General features: G+C 38.8%; 1 protein-coding gene across 1 annotated transcript; it reads right to left on the bottom strand.

Annotated features, from left to right (window-relative positions):
- Nucleotides 1-14,544: 14,544 nt before the first annotated feature.
- LOC110942486 lies at nt 14,545-14,934 on the bottom strand. Its single transcript, XM_022184263.1, has one exon. The coding sequence runs from the start codon at nt 14,932-14,934 to the stop codon at nt 14,545-14,547; it is 390 nt and encodes a 129-aa protein (XP_022039955.1).
- Nucleotides 14,935-15,641: the final 707 nt, after the last annotated feature.

The following is a 15,641-nucleotide window of genomic DNA, read 5'->3' as shown; positions in this document are numbered from 1 at the left end:
CTCAGGGGGTGTAACCTCCTCAGCTGTTGCAGGGGTAGCCGAGGTATGAGCATCAGACCCAGTCACTTGTGGAGGTATACTCTCAGTAATGGGTGATATAGAGGAACTGGTTTGTGTCTGTGCCATATCAACTGCATGCAACAGGGGTATTATTGATTGTGACAATATGATTGGTGAGGGTATGGGTGTTGAAAGAGACATGTCCTTGGGATCAGGACTGTGGAAGATGGATCCGAGTGGGTCCAGAGCTTCATATTGTGGTGTCCCTGTGCTTACAACCTGATCCTTTTGAGAAGATGCAGGAGGAGGTTTAGGCTGGGGTTGAGATCTTTCTTCCAACTGCTATGAGGAAGTAGCAGCAGTGATTACTTGTGACTTTTGTGTTGTCACTGGCATTGACTCTGGGATCTCATCTTCCAGAGTTGCCTTTGATTTGGGTTTGGTGGGTTTTCTGGATGTTTTTCTTTTGGTCTTTTTGGTGGTGGCAGGTGTGGGTTTCAAAACAGTGGGTGTGCTGCTTTGATCACCTGGAGCAGTGGGCTCAGCAGAGGTTGCCTGAGGATCAGTGGCAGTTTCTGAAACCTGCTCAGGCATTTTTGTTTTTAATTTTATTGGTGCCATCATTCTTGAAAATGTTTCTATTGTTAAAACAGTTTATTTTGAAACAGACACCTTGTTTGGGCAAATCCGCATCTTTTTATACAAATTTTTGTTCAAAATAGTAGCTTAGAAATCTTGGAAAGAGCATAAATGCCTTATTATCAACGTTCTTTACCAAATCATCAAAAATTTCCTGGGAGTAATTATAGTTTTTATCGTTTAAAATTGCATACCCCAGGCATTGGATTTTTGTTGGTATCTCATTAAAAGACGTTGTTTTATTAGAAACACACATGAGTAGTGTGTGGAATAAAAATCTGGGTGCAGAAGGGAAGTAACCCCTTTGTAGGGTATCCCTATTTGGTTGTTCTGCATAGCCCCTGTTCGTTAAATCCTTTATCAACTCGTCTTTAGTAAATGAGGTTTTTCCTTTCAAATCATCGATTTTAAAGATTTCAGAGATGGATTTTGGAGAGATTTGTACCTTCTTACCCTGTATCGAGGAGTTGATGGCGGCGATGATGTCTCCTTGTTTTTCAAGGGTGGCATTTTTCCAGAACTCTCTCTGGGTATCAAGGTAAATGGGAGCGTCTGCTGTTATCAAAGTTTTGTACTTTGATGCAGAAAGGATGTCAAGGATGGAGTCGAAGGTGTGGTTATCGGTAGGTTTTGTGAGTATACCTACATAGTTGTGTGGAGCTTTGTAGCGAATCTCTGGTGTTTCAGCGGCCATTTGAGTGGCATCTGCTGTTGTGGAGGAAGATGATGGTTTTGATTTTGTTTTCGATTTTGGTTTCGTCATTTTTTATGAAGAAGATCGAAGAAGATTTTTGGAGTTATGAGAGGGAAACTGTTATGAGAAGAGAACTTTTGGAATTCAATTCGACAGTAAAACCCTGTTTTGGTGTTAGGGCAGAGCTTTATTTAGGAAGAAAAAGGTAAATGCTGATGTGAGAGCGGTTATAATGATCTGACGGCTAAAAGCTGACCACGTGCCAACCCCTGATGAAATGGTAAATAATGGAGGACAGTTGTTTTGACAACTACTGATGGAACAATCATCAGTAGTTACAACGGTAATGAAATGAAACAATGGATGTATCAGTGGATGAAACAAAGATTTTAAACATCAGTGTTTTGGAGAAGCAGAGGTTGACTCTCAGCAGTGGACAGGCTTTAGAGAACAGATGTTGAGGCACAACAGCATTTTAAGAACAACAGAGGATAAGGACAATTTGTATAACAACTGGTTGTGCAACAGTGTTTTGACTACTAACAGATAATTTTAGCATCTGTTTGTTCAGATGTAGGAATCTATCATCTGTTGAGTACCAGAAATGCTATTCTTAACAAAATACATTTTAGACGTAAAATATTAAGATTAAATTGTCATCAGTAAACTTCATAAATTTTGTTTAAGGTTTTGCCAACTGTCTAGTTTTTCAGACAGTGGTTTAGCATCTCAGATGATGAAGGCCTTTCTACTAAAACTACTCATTTTGTGTCTAATTACTTGAACTAGAAAATGAGTGTCTAGTAGTTCAAAATCAATTTGCAATCAATTTTTGATCAGTGATAACCAAACTTGAGCTTAACATGACCTTGATATAAGTGTCATTTCCTTTTGATCAGTTTTAAGGATAGTAATTTCACACAAAAAAATAGGAAATTACATCCTGACCAGAGATGAACTTTTACTATAAAAAATGAGTAAAAATACAAAATATATTTTATAAAAGGTAAAACATATCTGGTTTTATTTAGAGAAAAACACCTTAAGAAAAATTAAAGGAATTTTTGAAAAATAAAAGGATCTGACAACTTTTCAATTTGGTTCATGATCATATCATTCTCAAGTTATTTTGACCATAGTTTGGGGTCATTTTCTTGACAATTGATTGTAAATCCTACTTTTAAGAGCTATCGCTGGTGATGCCATTGTTACCTGAACAATTCTTGTATTGATGAATGTACACAGTTGCATGACTTCATTGTTTTACCCAACTGTAACCTCAAGAGTGTTTTATGCTTATACTCTTTTCCTTTTGGATACAAAAGTTTTGAGATAGCCACACTTTGAGATTTGTTCATTTTCTTCTTCCCTTTCTACCCTTTTTATTCATATGTTCAAAAATGCTCACTAGGAGATTTTATTTTGAACATGCTTAGTCCAGAATCACTTTGAAGTAATGTTTTGAAAGATCTAGTCATATTTGTACATGTTTTATTACCAGATCTCACATTACGCATGATTTGAACTATTTTGACACCTTATTTTCTTAATGTGTTTTGATAAAGTTGATTTGGTCCTTTTGAGGATACTCAACCTGCCTTTTAGCACATAAGAACTTTTGACTAAAGCTTTATTTCCCTCTTTTAGAATTGGCAAAACACTAATGGTTATATGAACTTAGATTTTGCTAATTCTGAGGTACATACTTTAGTGAATAATATGAAAAACATCACAAATAACCAAGCAACAAATGAAATCAATTTGAAAATATTGAACAATCCCATAATTTATCAGATACTTTACAGATCTGAAAACTATGAGAGACTTGTGCATGAAATCACTTGTTGCGTGAAATTTGTGTGTCATATGACATCTTGGTTGTTTTACGGAGTTTTCTGAATAACCAATTTGATCATGATTCACTCGTTACTCTGCTTTTCAACTGAATACAACCAACCTCAGTATCAATGAATTATGAGCTGAACGGTTATGTCAAATTGATTGTTAGATCGAATTTGATTGTCCGTGCTCTGATACCAATTGTTAGGATCCGAGGCTGACTTGATTGTGCTTGTTTGTTTAGTTTTGACAAATCAATGATGATACAACAAGATTAAGTGCAGCGGAATTGAAAACAAACTTTGTAAACACAATCAATATAGAGAAAATAGTTTTGTAAACAATTGCTTCTCATTGAGTCGAATGATTAAAGTACAAAGCAAATGATTACAAGCATGCTTACAACACTAAGCTCCCCCTCAGCCTGATACTCCAGAGTTGGTTGCACAAGATGAAAGGATTGAATGGAGGAGGAGAACTCACTCAAAACTAACCAAATGTAACAGTACAGAGTACCGCTCCATTTATAGGCAAACCAAACTACTGATGTACCTCAGCTGACGTCACCATGATAGTGACATCTAACGACCTAACAAACTATAAACACTGTTCTATACAAACTACTGATATACAACATCTGATAATCAGCATAATACAAACTAGAGATAACTACTGCTTCACGTTCCTCTGTTGTAGCCTAAGCACTGATTACTTGAACATTAGTGCTTTCTTCAAAAGGTGATCAGTCTTTGAATGAGCAGTGCTTAAGTCTTCAGCAGTACTTAGAACACAGCAGTAGATAGAGCAACAGAGTTTATCTTCAGCAGTCTTTTGAGTATCATCAGTGTTTGAATCATCAGTTGTTGTAGTTGAGCAGCACTTAAGATCCATCAGCTGTTAGAATACCACTGTCAAGGGGAGAGCAAAGTGTAAACTGCTGCTTATTGGTAGTCCACTGATGTGATCCGGTTTTGGCTTTACATTATCTGTTCCTCTGGTAGGGTTCAATCCTAACATTCTATAAATTAAATGAGTAATTGATCTCATATGGTATGATTTAATAGGCCCTACATTCTGATTGGAAAGTCTAACTAAGTGCTTTTGACCCGTTTCGACACATTAAGGTAACATAAGCTACTATAAGGCGTCGTTAGCGTAAAACTATGTTCGGATGGTTAACTATGTGCTATGCCAAGTCTTACATGCCCAATTATCCCTAAACATGTTACTAAATCAGATTACAGGTCAAAAATATGTTCACATAGTCAAAATACAGATTTATGCTTCAAAAGGGCATTTTGGTCATTTCCTATGGGCATACAAGCTAACAAGCATATGACTAACCAAATCCTATGTGATCATAAGGTATAACCTCTGAGGTTATTCCCTATGCAACTACAATCACTAACTAAGCTTGGTCGGATCCTAAAGATCGAACAAACGGGTCGGGTTCGGAAGTGTAAGCGGTTGTTTAGACCGCTTAACTTACGACCCTAAACAAGCACTAACTAATAGTGTCGAGTTAAACATGTCAAAACATGTTTAACCTACTGATTTGGTATCAAAACAAAGTGTTTTGATACCCTAAAGTAGTTCCGTTGCAAAATGCGTGCTAAAACGCATTTTGACCGAAACTTTGACTCGACACTGCAACTAGTTAACGTGGTAATCAGCAGGTATAGTCACTAAGGACTATAACCACCGTGATTACAATCACGTTGCAAAGTTCAACCGAACTTTGCGTTGACCATTGACTGGTCAAACTGAAAGTCAAACTATTTTTGACTTTCAGACTAGGAAAACAATAAAAAGAATGAAAGAATGCTCACAATGGGTCCTTGCTATCTTTTCTACAAGAAAACCAAGTTCCCAATCAGATTAGAAAGCTCCAAACACTTGAGGGAGCCTTCCAATTCAGATGGTAGAGAAGAGAAGAGTGAATGAGCAAAGAAACAAGTGAAATGGATGGCTATATATAGTTTTTTGCAAACTGTTAGGATCATTCCTTGGAGAGGAGGCAATGATCCAAGCCATACAAGTGTCAAGGAAGGATTGGGGGACTTGGAGAACACACAAACCAGCCCCTAGCATTGAAAACTAGAGATCAAAACCAGCAAAAACGAGCTAAATGATCAGATTCAATGCTTCTGTCTGACATGCCCTCGCGCCCCGCGTAAGACTTCACTTAGTCTTACGCGCCCCGCCTGACCATCTTTGGCAGATTGTCAGTTTTAGTCCCTGCAGCTTAGAAACTTGCATTTCGGCCCATTTTTGACACGTTTAAGCCCCGTTAACCTCATTTCAAGGCTCTAAAATGATGTTAAAGTATTGGGAACTCAAAACATGCTCAAAAATATTTCGGATGTCGGTTCGTTTGGTCGTACGACCGCGTTGTTCGGTTAATTAAGACGAAACTCAAACGAACGTGAAAACGAACCAAATTAAGCGACGAATGGAATTTTATCATGCCAATCACTAAAATAAAATATTTTGATGATTACATAAATTTTTGGGTGTCCGGATATATTCAGAACGTAAGATATGCGCGAAAATGCAAACTTACGTCGTTTTTGACACTTTTAGTCCCTGTAAGATCATATAAGCATGTTTTCGCACACCGAACCTATCTAAGCTTATTTCTAAGACATGTTTGGGTTATGGTATGTTTAACTTATGATCAAGTTCCGGACTGTACGGTTCCATACGAAACGGCAGACTTTTGCAAGTTGACGCAAATAGTCCCTGAGAGCGAATAAACTTGTTTTTGCCATACCAAAGCCTTCAAAACTTATTTCTAAGTTATGTAAAGGTTATTTAAGGTATTTTAGGTTTATGATGCTGTTCCGGAGTGTTTTTCGCGTTAAACTGATTACGTTTACGCACTTTGCGTATAACTTTCCAGAAAGCGATATAGAGTTCAAAATCGATCAAAAATCAACATGTGCATAAAATCAAACATAAATGACAAACATTGGGATCAAAACACACTGTTTTATTAATGTTGTATTGTTCAGAGTTTGTATAATGATATCACAAGCACAGATGTCACACATCGCTCGACGGTTGTCGCTATCGCTCGTCGCTTATTGCTTATCGCTTTTTGCTTATCGCCGTCGTCTTCGCTTACTACGTTTGTTTTGTGCTACCGATTATCGTGTACTACTTATCGCTTGACGCACTCGCTCGTGTCACCAAACTGAGTTCGAAAACGACTTCATCACTCAGTTCGCCTTTCAAGACTTGATCCAACCCTTTCTCGTTTGGACCGAGTCATCGCAAATCTGACTGTACTATGTCGATACGTATGACACTGCCTCATGAGACGGAAACCATATGGTTAAAGCATGGTGGATACGCCGCTGGTACTTCCTATATATAAGTGTTTTAACCATATTGTCAAACTTCCGTGGAAAAGTGCCATGCGGGGCCGACCTTAAATTTAAATTTTTGGTACTATTAAAAAGGCTTTGTTTACACAAATTTTAAACTGATCTTTTCTTACAAAACTTTTTCTAAAATTTGATCAAAACCTTGTACAAAATGAGATTTTCTTGTAACGATGGTGTGACAATCGACTCAAGTTACTGCCACGCGACGAGAAAATTTCGTAAAACGAGTTTTAAACACCCTAAAATCCTTTAGTAACCTGATCAAACCACTCATAGCGCTGGTGTGAACATCAAAATAGTTTAACGCCGTGCTGGGGGAAGATTTTTCATAAATAAGTTCTTCAAACCTTTTCAAATTAATCAACTTTTCGAGAATTCAAAATACTTTTTGGATCGCTTTCTTCATGTTGCCATCCTTTGTGTATGAATCGTCTTACTCGCTGCCATCGCCAGTCATCACAACACTCTCACTCGTCAAATTTCAACCGATCGCTCGCTTATTTTTTACATCGATCGCTCGCTATCTCGTTGCCTTATCGCTCACTCGCTCACATCAACTCTCGCAACCCTTCTTGTGGATTAATTTCGGGACGAAATTTCCTAAAGCAGGGGAGACTGTAACAACCCGCACGTTCGTGCGCTGTTACCACTCGCTATACTCGTTATTCCTAGAACCAGAGATTCGGAACATAATGTAGCTATATCGCATACATCGCTATTTCGCAGTATTTTCGCATATTACGCATATTTATCGCTATAACACGTCGCATCACACACACTAACGCTCACGATGATGTTGAGTGAGGACCTATTCTACCCTCCTCAATAGCCGTGATGCGTCGCAGAGAACGCATATTCAAAACGAAACGCGGTTATTATATCGCAACTTTGAAATATGGATATGTATACGACCCTATGTGACTAATTATAGTAAATATATATATACGAAAATAAGGACGGAAAGTGTGTAACCAAACTATTGCAACGCCTAACGATCAAAACGAAACATCGAAACGCAATTCACCGAAGACCACCGATCGAATGACTGGTCGATCGGATGGCCACCCGATCGGACAGCCACTCGATCGGACAGCCACCGGATCGGACAGCCATCCGATCCATGGCACTCCCTCACCTTTCACCTCTTCACCTATAAATAGCACATGTCACATCACTTAAATAGTGATGTGACAGCTCTCACTCGACCAGCATGCTTTGGGTCTATTTCCTCTCGATTTCCCATGATTCTCGTAAGTTTTCACCCTGAATCTTGTACTTCTACGATCAACACGCACTCCTTCATCTTTTTCACCATCAAATCTCACTTTTTCACCGTTAAATCCTCGGATTTGAGCCGTTCCAAGGTGATGTCATCATGGAGTTCTTAGGAACAATGAAGTGTGACCTCATCTCATCAAGAACAGTCTAGATCTGATAGATTCCACAATGTATAAACACAAATCGCACCTAAATCTAAGCCAAATCTAAGTTTTCTAAGTTTTTCTCCAAACTTTCCTAACTTATCACTCGCAACCGGTAGCAACAGAGCTCGTACAGACCTTCTACTTTTCCTATAGTGAAGTGTTGGGTTGAGAACTGGTTCCTATCGATGAGATGATCGGCTTGTCGTGTTAAACACGAATAACCGTCGAGAAACAGTTAACTGATCGGACGGGGTGATTCCCATCTGATCCGGTGACTCGGACCTGGTGGAGTTCCATTGTTTAGCTCGTAGTCGTAACGTCTCGATCTAATCGCAAAAACTTAACGAAATAGCCAAGATGTAAAACGATAAGATTGAGGGACGGGTTACCGACCGATCGGATTGCCATCCGATCGGACTGCCACCCGATCGACCTGCAATCCTGTCGGGTTGCACTTGGGGTCAAGACTTAAACAAATTTTCGTACATTCAAGGATCTGAACAACGAATGGATTACCGTCCGATCGGATTGTCGTCCGATCGAACGACCATCCGATCGGCTGACTTTTGGATCCTTAACAATTAAACGTTTTACAAATCCTCATCACACATCAGTTCCAACGGATTGTCACCCGATCGGATTTCCACCCGATCGGGCGACCAGTCTGCTACAAACTTATCAGCAACCAAAGTGTCTTGCCAATCGGATCACCGTCCGATCGAACAGCCACCCGATCGACTGGCCGTTCGATCGACCGACCTGAAAGGTAGAGATACTTCTCTGTTTTCAAAATGCTACAACGAAAACTTGAAAAGGCAAACCATCATACACAAACACATCTTTCCCAACGAGGTAGCAATCCAATCGAATGGTCACCCGATCGGATGACCATCCGAACGGATTGTCACCCGATCGACCAGCCACTCGATCGGATTGCCATCCGATCGGAGTACTGTCCGATCCATTGACACCTTGCTTCGTTTCACGCACTATTCAATCGCTTACGCTATCGATCTGTAATCAGGATAATCTCACACGCGCTCCCTTCAATCCAACCAAGTTGTGTTTACTTGCTGAACCCCAATGTGAGTATACTCGAACCCCTTTTTATCGCATTTTGGGTGTAACATACGTTCCTATTAAATCGAATTTATGCAAACGAATTATTCAATCAAACAATTTATCACTTGCGAATAACTGTTATGCATATTTACACGTGATGCTATTTACATATGTGTTAGGACTTATACTCGCGATGTCCCGCCTTAACTAGTATAGTACTATAGCACCCGACGGGGTCTAGTTAGGATGAATAGCAATCGCAATCGCAGCTCGAGTGACTTAGCTGGTAGTATCTGTCTTTATGCATGTATGTTGAGGTATCCCGATTATGCATTTGGTAATTTGCATCGCTTTTAACTATTTTACGCTACTTTATCAAAACTTGTATACTCGCCAATACTTTTGTATTGACGTTGTTTTAACGTATGTTGTAGGTTTAGTCGCAGTCTACATCAAAATCAAGCTAGGAAGTCTAGAAACTCACCTAAAATCTATGTTGTCGGATTTGTATTGTTCGAGAGGACAAGAAATCTGTGATACCATATGTGATTGTATTGTTTATTAGTATGGGATAATGAACGCATTAAATACTGTCGCAATATAGTTGTTATGGATTCTCTTGAGCAATCTGACTCGCCTAGTGCCACGCCCCGATGATTCCGCCATCGGTTGGGGGTGTGACACTAGCAACCTGATAAAACCGTATCCCTAGAATCCCTCTATTATAACAAAACCCCCTTTAATCAAGAACTATCGTATAGTGAATCAAACCCTAAGCATATCCATAACCAACTTAAAGAACCCACCAATTATATTTTCACCCATTCATCGGATTTACTTAAAGCTATTAATACACTAAACTTTAGCTTTGGACTTTGGATTCGACATTATCCACTGTAGGATTTAACAGATGCAAAGACGATGATGATGATTGAAGGGGTGTGCGACTGAGAGCTTTTCTTGAATTTTGAAAGATGTAAAAAGATGTGATGATGATGGTAAAACTTTCAAACGCCGTCGCACGCCTTATTTAAAGCGAAACCACAATTTTCAACCACAGGGCCCACCAAGTGTGCGGTGGGCCTTAGCATTTTCCCTTTTTCAAAACTGTTCAAGATTTTGTGGGGCCCACCAAGTTTACGGTGGGCCCGGCTCGAATCCCGAGGATAAATCTTTTAAAAACTTCGTGCAAGAATATTTTATGAAGTTTAGGTCTCTCTCGATTCATAAAAACACGGTCACAGTTTTATGAAGCACTACATAATATAATCTAAATATTTACACTAAAGATATGATAAATAATGTTCACAAAAAGCAATCAAGAACAATATATACTCAACTTTTGCATGCACTTTTCTTACGGGATCAAATCACAGAGTTTCGAGCTAGACTACATTTATCGACACTAATTTACTCTGGTAGATCCGAGGCCTTTCTTTTTCCAGTATATTTTTCCTCTTAAACTTATCTCCCTAGGCCTTTATCAAATAATGGACTGCAACTGATTTATCATGTTTTCATTTTAGTTTATATGAGCACTCAATTCAATCACTATCAAATCCCAGAATTTTAGATTTATCATATTTCACAAGCCCGCTCTAGATTCTGAAACCTTGACCGGGACTGGATTGAGAAGAGAACAGAATGGATCAACCGAGACGGATATAATATACAGATCAAATGAGATTTTCTCAGTTTGATATAGGTTTTATTTTTGGGTTTCTTTTGGGCACTAGAGGGCCTCTTTCGGGTGTATTTGATCCACAGAGCGACAACGTACAGCTAGGTCTTTGCTCACGCAAAATAGAAGCCGACGTTGCCTAGCACCTCCAGGTCTTTGCTCACGTAAAACAAAGGAGATACACGAGTTGGTCAGAAAAGATTTCAGAACTAGAACGAAATTGTGTGTATCGGGACGTCACACATGCATTCAAATAGCAATGTCCTAATTCCAAGTGACTTTCTTTCCTGAGGTCATAGAACAAATATTAGTGTTCTACGCAGAACCAGTTAAAGCATCCAGCCATCAGGATAAAGCCTACCAACATATCGCTCTAGAGTTAGACCATTTCAATATTGGTCTTACATGATTCAGCCTTAATCCACATAGTGAAATTATTTCATTTCCCGGGTTGTAGCAAAGGCATAGCAAAAGACTATTTTTGTATTTTTCTGATTTTTCAAATGTTTTTGTATTTTTCTGATTTTTTTTAATTGTTTTCATATTTTTCTAAGAGACTACATCCCCCTAAATTTTTGCTTAAAATTGAAAATAAAAAAATAAAAGAAAAACAATTTAAAGAAACAAATTTACTGAAACGAAGAAAAATATTTTTGTGTGACCGCGTTCAATCCTCGAGATTGACCATTTTTAGAAGTTCAAGAAGAGCAAGAAAGCTTGCTTTATCAACCGGTTTTGTAAAAATATCTGCGACATTGTCGTCAGTATGAATTTGATCCATTTTAATAAGACCCTGGTTGAAAGAATCACGAATGAAATGAATTTTTATGGCAATGTGCTTGGTTTTTGAAAAACATACCGGATTTTTCACTATTTGGATAGCTGCATCATTGTCACAATAAATGGGAGTTTGGGAAAAATTCAAACCATAATCCACCAGCTGGTGTTGAATCCAGATAACCTGAGAGCAGCAAGCTGAAGCAGCCACATACTCAGCTTCTACAGTCGACAGTGAAACAGTTTGCTGCTTCTTGCAATGCCAGGAGATGAGGCGATCCCCTAGAAACTAGCATCCAGCTGACGTAGACTTCATGTCCCTACCAGTGCCTCCAAAATTGCTGTCAGAAAAGGCACACAGATCAAATGGAGATTCTTTTTGATACAGAAGTCCAAGTCGAGGCCTGTCCTTAAGATATCGAAAGATTCTCTGAACAGTATTTAAATGAGAAAGTTTAGGAGCAGCCTGATAACGTGCACACTGAATTCAAATCCACACAAATAAAACCAAAATAAATGTCAGAACATTCATCGCTTTTTAAAACAGAGCCCACACTATCCAAAGCATCAGAAGAAATTGAAATATTGTTTGACTTTTCAGAAATTAAAGAATTGTTTTTCTAAATTTTATTTTTCAAAACAACTAAAGCAACGTCATCCTCATCTTCTTCTACCCAATCTTCAATAATTACATGGTCTGCATTTGAAGCAACAGGGTTAGTATCGTTCATTTGCTCACAAACGGTGTTACATGATACAACAGTATTGCTTTTAGCCTCTAGTGACACCATTGATTCAGAAGGATCAGAATTATTTTCGTTTAAAAATTCAGCAGGGGCTTCTGTGGTTTCATCACCATTAAACTCAGTAGAAGCTCCTGATGTTGCTTCTGATTTTTCTTTGATCAAATCTGATTCAACTGTTTCAGATGATTCGTTGGTGGATTCTACTGAATCAACTGACTCTGAGTTGTCATAGTCAGTCTTTTCAGAGGAATCACATGTTGAATCAGATGAAACTGATGATTCAGAAAGTTCATCAGACTCTATTTTATTCTGAGGTGACTCAGCTTCTTCAGGTGATCCGTTGTTGACCTCAACTGATTCAACCATTTCAGATTTCTCAGGAGTAGTTGTCTCAAAAGTATCACAAGTTATATCACATGAGGAAGCTGACTCACTCAATGTTGTCTACGTTCACTCTAGACTCTCTGACCTCAGACTCTTGTGTTTGAGATTTAATTTCAGGTGACTTTTGTGAAACACAAGATTCTGCGTTTTCCAACACTTGAAAATGTTTATCGACATTTACATTTTTCTCAAAATTCAAGGTTTTTGTGTGATTTGAAACATTTTCAGATTTAACAAATGTTTGTTGATAAAACTGCTTTTCCAAAATAATTTCAGTGTTATCAGGCCTGGTGATTTTTATCTTTCGAGACTTAGCAGGTTCAGGTTTCTTATCCTCTGGTTTCCCGTATTCCATTTTGGGTAAATTGTCAATCTCCTCTTCAGTCATTGGAATTGAGGAGTAATTGTGATTATATGGTGGAGGTATGCATACAAATCCCAATCCTTTATTTCTCATTTCCTTTTTGCTGTATTTTAACTGTTGATTGATCATCTTTTCGACTTTTTCACTAGAAACATCAAACTTTTTAAAATTGAATTCTGTATTTTCAAAAGTTGATTTTAAGTCATTTAGTTCAACGGTTAATTTTTTAGATAGCTCTTTGAAGTGGAGATAGCTACAGTTCACTTCACTCAAATCGTTATGCAACTTTCGAATATCACGCTTTTGCGCCTCCACCATATCCTTACACCCATCTAGTTTCTTTTTGATTTCATAACTACTGGATCTGGTATATTGAAGTTGCATAACAAGTGAGTCTGCCTGCTCTTTGAACCCCTTTACCTTCTCCCTACATTTAGAAGTACAACAAATATCATCTACACATACCTCAGCTTCAGAAGGAGTGTAGTCGTTCATTTGAGCCATGAGTGCTTGATAGATTGTTCCCTCAATATCTTCAGTTGCTGATTCAGTGTCTTCTTTCACTTCTACCACAAGAGCTTGATTTGACTGATACAAAGTGTTTGGAGTAATCTGCAAATCATTCATTCGTTGTGTCCAATCGAAGCCCCATCCTTCCTGAACCACCAAAGAACTTCCAGGATTTGCAGCTGATTCTAAAGTGATTGTTTGATTTCTGGCTGGTGTGTTTGAGGAAGAAACTTGAGCGGGATGAGAAACAGTGATGTTTGAGGTAGACACAACGTTTGGAGCTGGTTGCGCAGCCGAACTAACAGTAACAGTGACATTTGGGTCAGATCTCTCCCTTCGTGGTTACTTGCACTCTCAAGCATAATGTCCAGGCTCATGGCAGTTATAACATCTAAGCTTTGACTTGTTCCAACCAATTTCGTGGTCAGTTGTCTCCCATTTGTTTCTACCAGTTTTCTTCACAAAATTTTTGGCTCTAAAAACCGCCATGGCCATCTGCCAAGTAATATCCATTTCTTCAACATCAACAGGATGGATTTCCAGTAATTCAGTCGAATCAATGTTATTTGCCATCCTCCCAGCGATGAACGCATGATAACAATTCATGACCCCTGTCATGAAAGCCATAACCTGCTCAAATTCCTTCGAAGTAGCCATGGAAGAATTTGTTGCTGCGAAAGCAGTAGAGATGTTCGAAAGAAGTTGAGCGGGTGTAGATGCAGACTAAGTTGCAGGCTGTGGTACAGATTGAGCTGGGTTCACTTGTTGAACTGGAGCAGGAAAGTAACCAGACTGATTAGCGTAGGTTCCAAGATTTGCGGGAAACAGAACAGTAGAAGGTGTTTGAAGCGAGCCCACTCCTTGTTGAGATACCAATGCAGCGTTTGTCAACACACCTGCATTGTTGTAGCTTGTAGTGTGGTTGTAGAGCCTTTGCTTATCGTCCATCTCATAGGATTTCAGCAATGATATCAGCTCAGAAAGAGTCATTCTGGCCAAATCCCTGGTTCTCTTGATAAGGGTCACGTTTGTATCCTAGTTTCTTGGAAGAGCATTGAGTAGCTTCTTGTTGATAACAGAGTTTTCCAACTTGATATCATGAGTTTTTATGTCACTGATCAAGGCGACAAATCTTTGAATCTGATTTTCCAGAGTTTCTCCTGGGAAGTGATTGAACAGATTAAACTTTTGTGTGAGCATCTCCCGTCTGCTTTCTTTTATTTCTTCGTTTCCTTCATACATAGCCAAAAGTGCTTCCCACATTTCTTTTGCATTTTTACAATCTCGAACTCCAATGTCAATTTCTCGTGCCAGTGCAGAGTGTAGCATAGCAAGAGCTTTGCCATCAACGTCGAGTTTCTCACGATCTTCTTCAGTAAATTGAGACTCAGGCTTAGGTGCAGTAGTTCCCTCAGCATCGTTCATGACAAAAGTGATCACAGTTGGTCCGTTGCAGATGGACCTCCAAGCCTTTGGATCTTTGATTCTTATATATTGGATAAACCTGAATTTCCATTCCGAAAAGGATCCCCCTAAAATCAGCCTGGGAATCCTGTTGTTAGTTCCAATTATGTTATCTAGATCCTGATTAATAGCAGCTTTTTTAGTCAATCCCTATTGGTTAATTTGATCCATTTCTTTTCTTGTCAAAATCGATCCTGATCAGCAGCAAGCAAACTTCAATCTTCAAGATATTCGATCCGAACCGAGCCTTCACAAGACTACTTAGGCTCTGATACCAATTGTACGTCCTAAAACTACACAATTGGATATCAAACACCAAACAAGTAGCGGAATTATAAGCAAGATGTCGAAGCTTGAAAAGCAAATGTATTGATTCAAGCAAACTAGAACACACAATCTCAAGGATACGTCTGGTATTCTAGTCGCACAAAAGCACAAATTGTTTAGAGAATCAACAACCACAAAAGACTTAGGAACCTCCTATTTATACTAACATAGGAGGCCCTATTACATTGGGCCAAGCCCATACCCCAAAGGCTACAAAACAACCTATCGAGCCCATATAACATATCGAACCCAACCCATACAAACTAATCCAAGACAGACGCAAACCTATACTAGATTATACCCTTACATCCCGGATGGTTTCAACACTTGAAATTATGTAA

The sequence above is a fragment of the Helianthus annuus genome, chromosome 14 (genome assembly GCF_002127325.2).
Source record: "Helianthus annuus cultivar XRQ/B chromosome 14, HanXRQr2.0-SUNRISE, whole genome shotgun sequence".
NCBI lineage: Eukaryota > Viridiplantae > Streptophyta > Magnoliopsida > Asterales > Asteraceae > Helianthus > Helianthus annuus.
Note: the sequence above shows the minus strand (reverse complement) of the source record. Positions and strands in the feature narration are given on the sequence as shown.

Excerpts from the sequence above, each read along its gene's own strand:
- LOC110942486 (XM_022184263.1), bottom strand. The coding sequence starts at position 14,934 with ATGAACGATGCTGAGGGAACTACTGCACCTAAGCCTGAGTCTCAATTT.